General features: G+C 42.5%; 1 protein-coding gene across 8 annotated transcripts in view; it reads left to right on the top strand.

The window, feature by feature from the left end:
• The window catches only part of KIF13A (kinesin family member 13A), a 228,120-nt gene that overhangs the window by 179,196 nt on the left and 36,543 nt on the right, over positions 1-12,381 (top strand). For all 8 annotated transcript variants that reach the window (XR_008680762.2, XM_019029938.4, XM_055390677.2 and 5 more), the window contains exons 19-23: positions 2,701-2,841; positions 3,783-3,932; positions 8,164-8,325; positions 8,838-9,011; positions 11,435-11,586. Coding sequence is in view for 7 of the 8 variants with exons in the window: in XM_019029938.4 (XP_018885483.2) it covers positions 2,701-2,841; positions 3,783-3,932; positions 8,164-8,325; positions 8,838-9,011; positions 11,435-11,586 (779 nt within the window). In the remaining variant the exon portion in view is untranslated. The remainder of the gene's footprint in view (positions 1-2,700; positions 2,842-3,782; positions 3,933-8,163; positions 8,326-8,837; positions 9,012-11,434; positions 11,587-12,381) is intronic.

Genomic DNA, 12,381 nt, shown 5'->3' with positions numbered 1-12,381 from the left:
TCCGCCTCCTGGGTTCAAGCAATTCTCCTACCTCAACCTCCCGAGTAGCTGGGATTACAGGCACGCACTAACACACCCGGCTAATTTTTGTGTTTTTAGCAGAGACAGGGTTTTGCCATATTGGCCAGGCTAGTCTTGAACTCCTGGGTTCAGATGTTCTGCACACTCAGTCTCCCAGAGCGCTAGGATTACAGGCGTGAGCCACTGTGCCCAGCCTGCTATGGTACCTTTTTAAGAGTGAATTCTACAAGAAAGGAAGACTTTTCATGATACCTGACTTCAAATACACAGCTCTCTTTGCAAGCGTTTGGGAGTTTCCTGTCATTTCACCTTGAAGAATTTTCCCTGTAGGGAGAAACTTTGAAGAAAATTGTTTTTCATTTTTGTTGCTGTTGTTGTTTATCGGGGGAACCCGCCCGCAATATTTCAATGTAGGTTCTTTCTATTTTCCATAAGTGTCAGCCAGCTGAGAAATAAAGAGAAAGAGTACAAAGAGAGGAATTTTACAGCTGGGCCGCTGGGGGTGACATCACATATTGGTAGGACCATGATGCCCACCTGAGCCTCAAAACCAGCAAGTTTTTATTGAGGGTTTCAAAAGGGGAGGAGGTGTAAGAACAGGGAGTAGGTACAAAGATCACATGCTTCAAAGGGCAAAAAGCAGAACTACTAATACCAGTCTAGCAAAGATCACATGCTTCTGAGGGAACAGGACAGAGGCAAAAGGAGAACCACTGATAAGGGTCAATGTTCAGTGGTGCACATATTGTCTTGATAAACATCTTAAATAACAGAAAACAGGGTTCGAGAGCAGAGAACCGGTCTGACCACAAACTTACCAGGGTGGAGTTTTTCCCCACCCTAGTAAGCTTGAGGGTGCTGCAGGAGACCAGGGTGTATCTCAGTGCTTATCTCAACCAGGTAAGACATTCCCAGAGCGGCCGTTTATAGACCTCCCCCCAGGAATGCATTCCTTTCCCAGGGTTTTAATATTAATATTTCTTGCTAGGACAAGAATTTAGCAATATATCTCCTACTTGCACGTCTGTTTATAGGCTCTCTGCAAGAAGAAAAATATGGCTCTTTTTGTCCAACCCTGCAGGCAGTCAGACCTTATGGTTGTCTTCCCTTGTTCCCTAAAAATCGCTGTTATTCTGTTCTTTTTCAAGGTGCACTGATTTCATATTGTTCAAACACACATTTTACAATCAATTTGTATAGTTAACACAATTATCACAGTGGTCCTGAGATGACGTACATCCTCAGCTTGTGAAGATAATAGGATTAAGAGAGAAAAGTAAAGATAGGCATAAGAAATTATAAAAGTATTATTTGGGAACTGATAAACGTCCATGAAATCTTCACAATTCATCTTCCTCTGCCACAGTTCCAGCCGGTCCCTCCGTTCGGGGTCCCTGACTTCCTGCAACAGTTGTTGTTTTTTGAGACAGAGTTTCGCTCTTTGCCCAGGCTGGAGTGCAATGACATGATCTCGGCTCACTACAACCTCCGCCTCCCGGGTTCAAGTGATTCTCTTGCCTCAGCCTCCCAAGTGGCTGGGATTACAGGCATGCGCCACCACACCCAGCTAATTTTGTATTTTTAGTAGAGGCAGGGTTTCACCGTGTTGGTGAGGCTGGTCTCGAACTCCTGACCTCAGGTGATCCACCCACCTTGGCCTCCCAAAGTGCTGGGATTACAGGCATGAGCCACTGTGCCCAGCCAGAAAATTGTTTTTCTATGACTCAGAAAAAAAGAAAAACTAAATTTAAAAAAAGTAAGAAAATTGTTTTTCATCCATTCATTTTTTCTTCCAGCAAGCAAGCTAGAAAATGAGTCAGGAAGTATCTTATCAGTTACTGGGTTTTAGTCTTTTGACCTAGTAGTTCCCCTTTGGGAAATTTATTCTAAGCCCATAGTCATAGAAGTGTCCATAGAGATTTATACACAAGGATGCTTCTAGTGGACTTTATAATAGCAAAACCTTGAAACAGACATGATGTCAAACAATAGAATAATTACTCAAATGTATAGTACATCCAAATGCTAAGGACACTGCTGTGTTGCCATTAAAAAATCATGGTTATGGCTGGTCCTGGTGGCTCACGCCTGTAATCCTAGCACTTTGGCAGGCCAAGGTGGGCAGATCGCTTGAGTACGGGAGTTCAAGACCAGCCCGGGCAACGTAACAAAACCCCATCTATACAAAAAAATACAAAAAATAAAATAAAAAATAGTCATGGTGTCATGTGCCTATAGTCCCAGCTACTTGGGAGGCTGAGGTGGGAGGATTCCTGGAGCCCAGGAGGTCAAGGCTGCAGTGCACTAAGATCATACCACTTCACTGCAGCTTGGATGATAGAGCAAGACCCTATCTCAAAAAAAAAAAAAAATCATGCTTAAGAAGAATATTTAACAATACGAGAAAAATGATCACAATATCAAAACTGGAGAGAGGATTGGGGTATGAAGTTATACTTTTGTTTGGTCTTGATCGTGATAAAAATTAAAAAGTGTGCATGAGTGTACATAGAAGATAGAAAATAAACCAGACTATCCTCGTAGGTGGTAGAATTTTATCTTCTTTTGTATGCATTTATGTGTTTTGCAAACTTACTGTGTTACTGTTGTATATATATTGCTTTAGCAATCGAAAAAGGAGTTATAACAGGGTTTGTTTTGTTTTTCTTCCTTATGCAGAGAGGTGCAATAGTGAGTGAACCAGCTATCCAAGTGAGGAGGAAAGGAAAGAGCACGCAAGTGTGGACCATTGAGAAGCTGGAGAATAAATTAATTGACATGAGAGACCTTTACCAAGAATGGAAGGAAAAAGTTCCTGAGGTAAAAGAGACAAAATGTAATGGAGATTTTGTTATGTTAAAAACAGAGAATATAAGCGATTTAGCAACACACACACACACACACACACACACACACGGAGATGTGCTCATGATACGTTAGATATTTTATTAGGAAAATAAAGTACAAGTGATTTTGAAAGAAGCGCTAAGTTGGATCAGTAATACAACACATGATCCCCACACAGATGGGAACTAAATGAAGAAAACATATAGTAGATTCTTATTTGGCTTCATGTTTACTACATTTCAAGTGAAAAGAAGTAGAATGAAGTAAATTTATGCCATTTTATCGGTGCTGTGAAAAATCAGCTTGGCTGGAGCCAGTGTGGATTTCGCATTCATTAATGTGTGTTCACGCACCCCTAGCTGTGATCGTGGCCAGGTAGATTACTAAGAGTAATTTAAGCTTGCATAATCCATTTTTTGGACATTAGCAGTGGAAAAGAAGACTTGGCAAAGGAGATGAGGCAAAACAAAGGGGATGAAATGAAAAAGCTGCAAGTGAGGTAGATAAGGAAGACAAGGCAGGAACTGAAGAGGAATCCTCTGCACAGGCATTACTTAGCTCCCCAGCAGACAGGCCCCTCCCATGGGCTAATTCTTTTTTTTTTTTTTTTTTTTTTAATGGAGACAGAGTCTCGCTCTGTCACTCAGGCTGGAGTGGTGTAATCTCAGCTCACTGAAACCTCTGTCTCCTGGGTTCAAGCGATTCTCGTGCCCCAGCCTCCTGAGTAGGTGGGACCACAGGCGTGCGCCACCACGCCCAGCTAATTCAGTTTTTATTTATGTGACATTATAATTTTACTTCCTGTTTAAATGGATAGATTCTTTAAATTTTTTTTCAAATGCTACTTTTAAATAATATTATTTAAATTGATGTGTTTCTTATTCGTCCACTCACTGGCCCCTCCTACTGCTCAGGCGAAGAGACTCTACGGAAAACGAGGTGACCCTTTCTATGAAGCCCAAGAAAATCACAACCTCATCGGGGTGGCGAATGTATTCTTGGAATGCCTCTTCTGTGATGTGAAACTTCAGTATGCAGTCCCTATCATCAGCCAGCAGGGGGAGGTAAGCACAGGCCAGACTTGGAGAACGATAGTGGTTCAAGTTTTTTGTTTTGTTTTATTTTGTTTTTCATTCTATTTAAGCTATGTTCTTGAGGTGGATCAAGAAACTAAGGCAAATAGTCAAGGTCTGCATTGTTTTTTCTCTACTAATAATCGATATTAGAAGCTTTGAGGATTAAGTCATGGTTTTGTTTGTTTGTTTGTTTGTTTGTTTGAGACGGAGTCTCGCTCTGTCGCCCAGGCTGGAGTGCAGTGACGCGATCTCAGCTCACTGCAAGCTCCGCCTTCCGGGTTCACGCCATTCTCCTGCCTCAGCCTCCCGAGTAGCTGGGACTACAGGCGCCCACCACCATATCGGGCTAATTTTTTGTATTTTTAGTAGAGACGGGGTTTCACCGTGTTAGCCAGGATGGTCTTGATCTCCTGACCTTGTGATCCGCCCGCCTCGGCTTCCCAAAGTGCTGGGATTACGGGCGTGAGCCACGGTGCCTGGCCCAAGTCATGGTCTTAAAAGATTATTATAACATTTAATATTTGGAGGTCACAAGTTTTTTCTTTGTTTTAATCAAATGGGAAATATTTTGGAAACCATATTCAGCTCTGTGCCCCATATCGCTCTCTCTTTTTAAAGGTAATCTCATACCTTTGCAATATACTCTAGTTCTTTCCTGGCCCCTAAATGGTCTTTGTAAGATACAACTCAGGAGGATTATTTTGCAGTCCAAAGTACTCAAAACAAAACAGGCTTCAATGACTCATTGTTACCCTCCTTTTAAACTCTGGTATTTCAGCTATTTAGATATAGTGGCGTAGGTAGGCATAAGATATTTCAGAAAATGTACGTTGAACTACCAGGTTATTTCTTGTGATTCTTAGAGCAGGTGAAGAATAAGATGCCATTCTGCCCAAAGTGAAGCTGCGATATAGACCCGGGTTCCCAGTTGTGGGGTGTAAGTGCACAACCCACCCTCCACTATGGAAACACCCCATGGACATTCTGCTCCAGAGGACCAGTGCCTAACAGAGCTTTTTCCCATGGGAAAAATGGGCACAGTTAGGAGTCTGAAACCAGCCTGGTCAACATTGTGAGACCCCATGTCTAAAAAAGAAATTTAAAAATTGACCAGGCATGGTCAGGGCGCAGTGGCTCACACCTGTAATCCCTGCACTTTGGGAGGCAGAGGCAGGCGGATCACAAGGTCAGGAGTTCAAGACCAGCCTGGCCAATATGGTGAAACCCCGTCTCTACTAAAAATACAAAAAAATTAGCCAGGCTTGGTGGCGGGCACCTGTAGTCCCAGCTATTCGGGAGGCTGAGGCAGGAGAATTGCTTGAACCCGGGAGGTGGAGGTTGCAGTGAGCCAAGACCACACCACTACATTCCAACCTGGGTGACAAAGCAAGAGTCTGTCTCAAAAAAAAAAAAAATTAACCAGGCATGGTGATGAGCACCTATAGTCCCACCAGCTACTCAGGAGGCTGAGGTGGGAGGATCACCAAAGCCCAGGTAGGTCTAAGCAGCAGTGAGTCATGATCATACCAATGCACCCCAGCCTGGACAACAGAGCAAGACCCTGTCTCAAAAAGAAAAAGCACAGTTAACATGGCAGAGTGATTCAGTGGCTGAGTCCCTAGTTCAGGACTTCTTAATTTGGAGTCTGTGGTATGCTTTGAGTATTCCATGAATCCCCCTGAAATTATATTAAAATGAATTAGATTATCGAAAAGCATTAAAAAAAAAAAAAGCTTGGCCAGGTGTGGTGGCTCACGCCTGTAATCCCAGCACTTTGGGAGGCCGAGGCAGGCAGATCACCTGAGGTCCGGAGTTCGAGACCAGCCTGACCAACATGGAGAAACCCCATCTCTACTAAAAATACAAAATTAGCCGGCGTGGTGGTGCATGCCTGTAATCCCAGCTACTCCGGAGGCTGAGGCAGGAGAATGGCTTGAACCCGGGAGGCGGAGGTTGCTGTGAGCCGAGATCACGCCATTGCACTCCAGCCTGGGCAACAAGAGCAAAACTCCGTCTCAAAAAAAAAAAAAAAAAAAGCTTAAGAACAACTATCTTCTGATTTCTTTTATTTCCTTTCTTCCCCCCATCTTACTACTTCCTCCATATTTGTCTTACTTCTCAGATATCATCATGTAATTTCTTGTAGGTCCTTGGTGCCAGTACCAATTGCTGTGTGGAAATTGGATCTGATCTACCTTTAAAAATAACCTTCCCTATTTAGGATGATAGCAGTACTACCAGAACATGTGTCACCTTGTACACATGTGTAATGACAGCCACAGTCATTACAACCTGAAACTATGTTATGAAATATAATTAAGACAAAGCACTCCAAGAATGCAAATTTTAGAATAATCCTTTTCCTCTAGTTTGATTCTGTGCAGCCAGCTTTAAGAGAAACACGGTTAAACTGGCTCCTATCCAGAGAGCCACCATGATAGAAAATTTAAAACCTTTTAGTGAAAAAGTTTTAAAGTAACATTCCTCATATCTGTGTGGCTTTCAATATGCTGTTCCTCCTGGATTAGATCTAATGGCACTGCTTTATGGAGCCCTCCTTCATCCTGCTCCCAGCCCCAGTCTGAGTTACACACCCATTCTCTACTCTCAAGAGAATAAAAGCTGCGTGAGCCCGGGAACCTTGTCAATTTGGTTTGCTATTGGATGCTTATAGCACAGTTCCTGGCACAGTTAGTTCTTGGTAAATATGTGTTAGTGGATAAGTTTATCCCATAACAACTCACACATATATCTATTATAGCAACTATTCTATGCTGTTATTAGTGAGTTTTGTTGCTGTTGTTGTTGTTGTTTTTGTTGTTGTTGTTTGAGACTGAGTCTCACTCTGTTGCCCAGGTTAGAGCACAGTGGTGCGATCTCGGCTCACTGCAACCTCCGACTCCCGGGTTCAAGCAGTCCTGTCACAGCCTCCCGAGTAGCTGGGACTACAGGTGTGACCCACCATGCCTGGCTAATTTTTTTTTTTTTATTATTTTGTATTTTCAGTAGAGACAGGGTTTCATCATGTTGGCCAGGCTGGTCTTGAACTCTTAACCTCAGGTGATCCACCCGCCTCGGCCTCCCAAAGTGCTGTGATTATAGGCTTGAGCCACCACACCTGGCCTGTTAGTGAGTTACTTCTCTGTCTTGCCTCCCTTTACTGTGAGTTGCCTGATGGCAGAACCTGTGTGTTTATTTTGGTATTTCATGAGCTAGCTGTTTGGTCAAATGAATAAGTGAATGAAGCATTTCATATTCACTCACATTAATATGTGAGTGAATATATTTTTAAAAACATGGATAGCCAGGCACGTTGGCTCGCACCTATAATCCCAGCACTTTGGGAGGCCGAGGCAGGCAGATCACAAGGTCAGGAGTTCGAGATCAGCCTGGCCAAGATGGTGAAAGCCCGTCTTTACTAAAAATACAAAAATTGGCCGGATACGGTGGCTTATGATTGTAATCCCAGCACTTTGGGAGGCCGAGGCGGGTGGATCATGAGGTCAGCAGTTCGAGACCAGCCTGGCCAACACAGTGAAACCCCGTCTCTACTAAAAATACAAAAATTAGCTGGGCATGGTGGCAGGCACCTGTAATCCCAGCTACTTGGGAAGCTGAGGCAGAAGAACCGCTTGAACCCAGGAGGCAGAGGTTGCAGTGAGCCGAGATCACGCCACTGCACTCCAGCCTGGGCAACAGAGCTAGACATTGTCTCAAAAAAAAAAAAAATTAGCTGGGCGTGGTGGCACGTGCCTGTAATCCCAACTACTCAGAAGGCTGAGGCAGGAGAATCGCTTGAACTCAGGAGGCGGAGGTTACAGCAAGCCGAGATCATGCCACTGCACTCCAGCCTGGATGACAGAGCAAGACTCTATCTTGGAAAAAAAAAACAAAACATGGATACTAGATGACTCCAAGTAAAATGTGAGAGCTACCTTTAAGCTATTCCTGGGCTGTCCTGTGGAAGGATACATTTGAGGATGACTCCAGAAGGCAAGTTGCAGGGAGGCAAATTTGGCTCACACTAAGGCAGGATGATCACAGGGGCAAGTGGTGGAATGGACTGCTCTGGTAGTAGCAGGGCTCCCGTTGCCGAAGACGACCAAGCAGCAGCTGCAGAGCCCCTCTCCAGGTTCACTGTAGAAGGCACGTCTGTCTTGGGTCGAGGTTGCCCACAGGATGTCTGTTCACTCTAAGGTGCTCTGGTTCCTTGACCCAGGTTGCAGGGCGTCTCCACGTGGAAGTGATGCGTGTTACAGGAGCTGTTCCAGAGCGTGTGGTGGAGGATGACTCTTCGGAGAATTCCAGTGAAAGTGGGAGCCTTGAAGTCGTAGACAGCAGTGGGGAAATCATTCACCGAGTCAAAAAGCTGACATGTCGGGTGAGAGGACAGTGATGGGAGGCTCATATAAATGACCTTTTTCATGCAAAACCATTTTACAAAAAATCTTATGAGAGTTTTTCATCCAGGGTAGTAAAAGTTGGATTTTGTAACAGCAGATACAGTGGTGGACAGTACTTTGTTTTCAGAAATATAGCACACTTTCTGATGACAGTTGCATCAAATTTCAAAAGTGTCTATGTATTTGACATGCAAGAAGTGTATGTTGCTTAGTGAATTATGTTTTTCTATTAAAGGTTGTATCTCAGTCATTAGGAAGCTTTTGCAGGAATGTGTGTATTTGTTGCCAAGTTTATATACTATGGTTACAGAACTGTGGTACAGATTTCATTATCGATACAACCCTTAGTGTCACGGTGTCAGATATAATATTTTCAGATGTCAAATGGATGACCGATTTGTTTCATCGCTTACTCTTAAATTTGAGGTAGCTGAAATGAAAGAATGTTTAGTGTTTATTGGAGTTTTATTTGTATTGTTTATCTCTTCAGGTAAAAATTAAAGAAGCAACCGGGCTGCCCTTAAACCTCTCAAATTTCGTCTTCTGTCAATACACATTCTGGGACCAGTGTGAGTCTACGGTGGCTGCCCCGGTGGTGGACCCCGAGGTGCCTTCACCACAGTCCAAGGATGCCCAGTACACAGTGACCTTCTCCCACTGTAAGGTACAAATGCTGTTACCAAATGAGCTGTGTAGGAAGCAGCAGAAATTGGTGCAGTTCAACAATCAGTTGTCCCCACAAGCATTTGTTTTAAGTATAATATGTTTATTAGATGTTTTAACCTCAAAAACGTACCTTATTACAAATGCAAATAGTTTAGAAATATTTAAAATAAAATCTAAAAGATCTCTAACAACAGTCTTGTTCCCCAAAGATATAAACCACCAGTGACAGGTTGCTACATATTTCATTAAACTACTTTCTATGCTCTGCATCTTTTATATGTGTGTCATAACATATGTACATACACCCTTTTACATCATGCACACATAGGTTCTTTAAAAATGCTATACAAAAGTAGGATCATATTATACATATTTCAGAATTTGCGCATCTTAACATGTAAGTTGCTATACATCTGATTCTTATGAATATAGCATTACATTCTAATGTATCATATGAGTGACATGTTTCATATAGATTTTCTCATAAGTCATATGAGAAAATATAAAAAAAGGAAAGGTGAATTTGTGGTGAATGTGGTTGGATCTCCTTTGAGACATCATATACTCTTCCTGGCTTTCACAAGGACTGCTGACAAGTCCTTTCTGAAAGACCAGCTCCATCCTCTCTATAGTTTTGTTTTTCCTTAGACATCCCTTCATAGATACTCAAGATCCCTTCTTTTGCAAATCATGCTTATTCTTTCTGGTTCTACACTTAGAAAATGAATCCATATCACCACCTATAAAATTTCACATAGGTAAGGGCTGTCAAGTTTTTCTTTTTCTGAAAACAAATAGCATACATTTATCTGTATTCAACAAGTCTGTTCCTCAAAATCTTTATTAATCATTTTTTATTGTTGTTCTCTGAATATTCTTTTAAATATTCCCCATCTTTCTTTGAATCCACAAAGCTGCTTGTTTAGAAAGATGAAATCTGAGTTTTAATCTGTCCTGGTTAACACCTGTTTTAATAAATGCTAGTCCCAGAGCTTCTGGGTTCTTATGATCTTGGAGTTTTTTGGATCTCTTGTGATCTTAGAGTTTTTTCATCTCTAAAATGTATAGATTGTCATGAAGTTTCTTTTTCTTCTTAAATTCTGGGTCTATCTTCAAATAAAATAGACTAAAAAGCAGATACTATATGGTTAAATAAATATAGCACAACTGTTTCTGCAAATTAGAGTCACAAGCAATGTCTTCACCTGAGATTCCACTGAGAGACTAAGGGAAAGAAAATTAGCTTGGCTCGTTGCCTACTTCGTTTTTCTGGGTGATTTGCCACCCATCTCAGTCAGTTCAGTATTCATTTCCTCACAATCATCTGTTTGGGTTTGTTTTTATTTTTAAAGACAATGTCTCACTCTGTTGCCCAGGCTGGAATGCAGTGGCACAATCACGGCTCACTGCAGCCTCGAACTCCTGGTTTCAAGTAATCCTCCTGCCTCAGCCTCCTGAGTAGCTGGGACTACAGGCGTGCACCACCACACCCGGCTAGTTTTTACTTTGTAGAGACAGGATCTCATTTTGTTGCCCAAGCTGGTCACTATCTCCTGGGCTCCAGCTATCCTCCTGCCTTGGCCTCCCGAAGTGCTGGCATTACAGACGTGAGTCACCTTGCCCTGTCTGTTTGTGTTTTGGAAAGAGGAAATAGGGTAGGAAAGCTTAAGAGTAAGAGCATAAAGTCATGAAGATAACCATATAAAATTTAATTCTGTTATTATTCTCCTAAGCCATGGCAAGGAACAGTTCATTGAGTTAGTCTATGCCAGCTGAAAATCAGAGTGGTCCTGTGGAACTGAGAATGAACCAAGTGTAAGACGATGTAGATTCAGCTTTGCAACTAACAAACCATATGACTTTGGACAATTTGCTTTCTTCATTTTCTTTATTGATATAAGAAACGGGTTAAGGCCGGGCATGGTGGCTCACGCCTGTAATCCCAGCACTGTGGGAGGCCGAGGCAGGTGGATCACGAGGTCAGGAGATCGAGACCATCGTAGCTAACACGGTGAAACCCTGTCTCTACTAAAAATACAAAAAAATAGCCAGGCGTGGTGGCGAGTGCCTGTAGTCCCAGCTACTCGGGAGGCTGAGGCAGGAGAATGGCGTGAACCTGAGAGGTGGAACTTGTAGTGAGCAGAGATCGCACCACTGCACTTCAGCCTGGGCGACAGAGCAAGACTCTGCCTCAAGAAAAAAAAAAAAGAAAGAAACGGGTTGAGTTAAATTACCTCCCAATTTTCTTTCCAGATCTAACATTCTGTGGTTCTTTATGGTTTTCTATAAAACAGAAGAGATGGATTTAATGTCACGATCAGGCTAATATACTCTAAAATAAATATAACAGTTGAAAGGTCAAAAGGAAATTTCACAGACTCCTTTAAGCATAATTCTTGTGCTTTCCCCCACTTATCCCAGGATTATGTGGTGAATGTGACAGAAGAATTTCTGGAGTTCATTTCAGATGGAGCACTGGCCATTGAAGTATGGGGCCACCGGTGTGCTGGAAATGGCAGCTCCATCTGGGAGGTCGATTCTCTTCATGCTAAGACAAGAACACTGCATGACAGGTTTGTACTTGGCTGTGAGCTTTAGGTACAAGGTCAAGACTAGGACTTGAGCAGAGTCTCTGAACCTACTCTGGCCTAGGAGGCTGCTTATAAAAAAATAAAATCATTTAAAAAAAAAAAAAAAAGAATGGCCAGGTGCGGTGGCTCATGCCTGTAATCCAGCACTTTGGGAGGCCAAGGCAGACGGATCATGAGGTCAGGAGTTCGAGACCAGCCTGACCAACATGGTGAAACCACATCTCTACTAAAAATACAAAAATTAGCCAGGTGTGGTGGCACGCGCCTGTAATCCCAGCTACTCAGGAGGCTGAGGCAGGAGAATCTCTTGAACCCGGGAGCTGGAGGTTTCAGTGAGCCAAGATTGTGCCACTGCACTCCAGCCTGGGCAACAGAGTGAGACTCCGTCTCAAAAAAAAAAAAAAAAAGGAAAGAAAGAAAAAAGAGAATACAGGCTTTGAATTCTGGGACTGCTGCCATTATTTTGGACAAGTTATTTAACTTCTCTGAGCCTATTTCCTCCTTTGTAAAATGAGAATGATGAAAGAAGTTACCAAGCACCAAAGAAATTCAATGGGGAATGATATGTCCTATCAACAAATGAGACTGAAACAACTACATCTCTATGTGGAGAAAAATCACCCTTGTTCTTTACTTCACACCATATACAAAAATTAATTTGAGATGAATCATACATAACCTTAAATACAAAAGCTTAAACTATAATGCCTACAGAAGAACACAGGATTTTGAGATAGTCACATATTCTCAGGCCACAGAAAGTGCTAACCATGGAAG

This window comes from Gorilla gorilla, chromosome 5 (genome assembly GCF_029281585.2).
Source record: "Gorilla gorilla gorilla isolate KB3781 chromosome 5, NHGRI_mGorGor1-v2.1_pri, whole genome shotgun sequence".
NCBI lineage: Eukaryota > Metazoa > Chordata > Mammalia > Primates > Hominidae > Gorilla > Gorilla gorilla.
The sequence above is the reverse complement of the archived record's forward strand: the minus strand, read 5'-3'. Positions and strand labels throughout refer to the sequence as shown.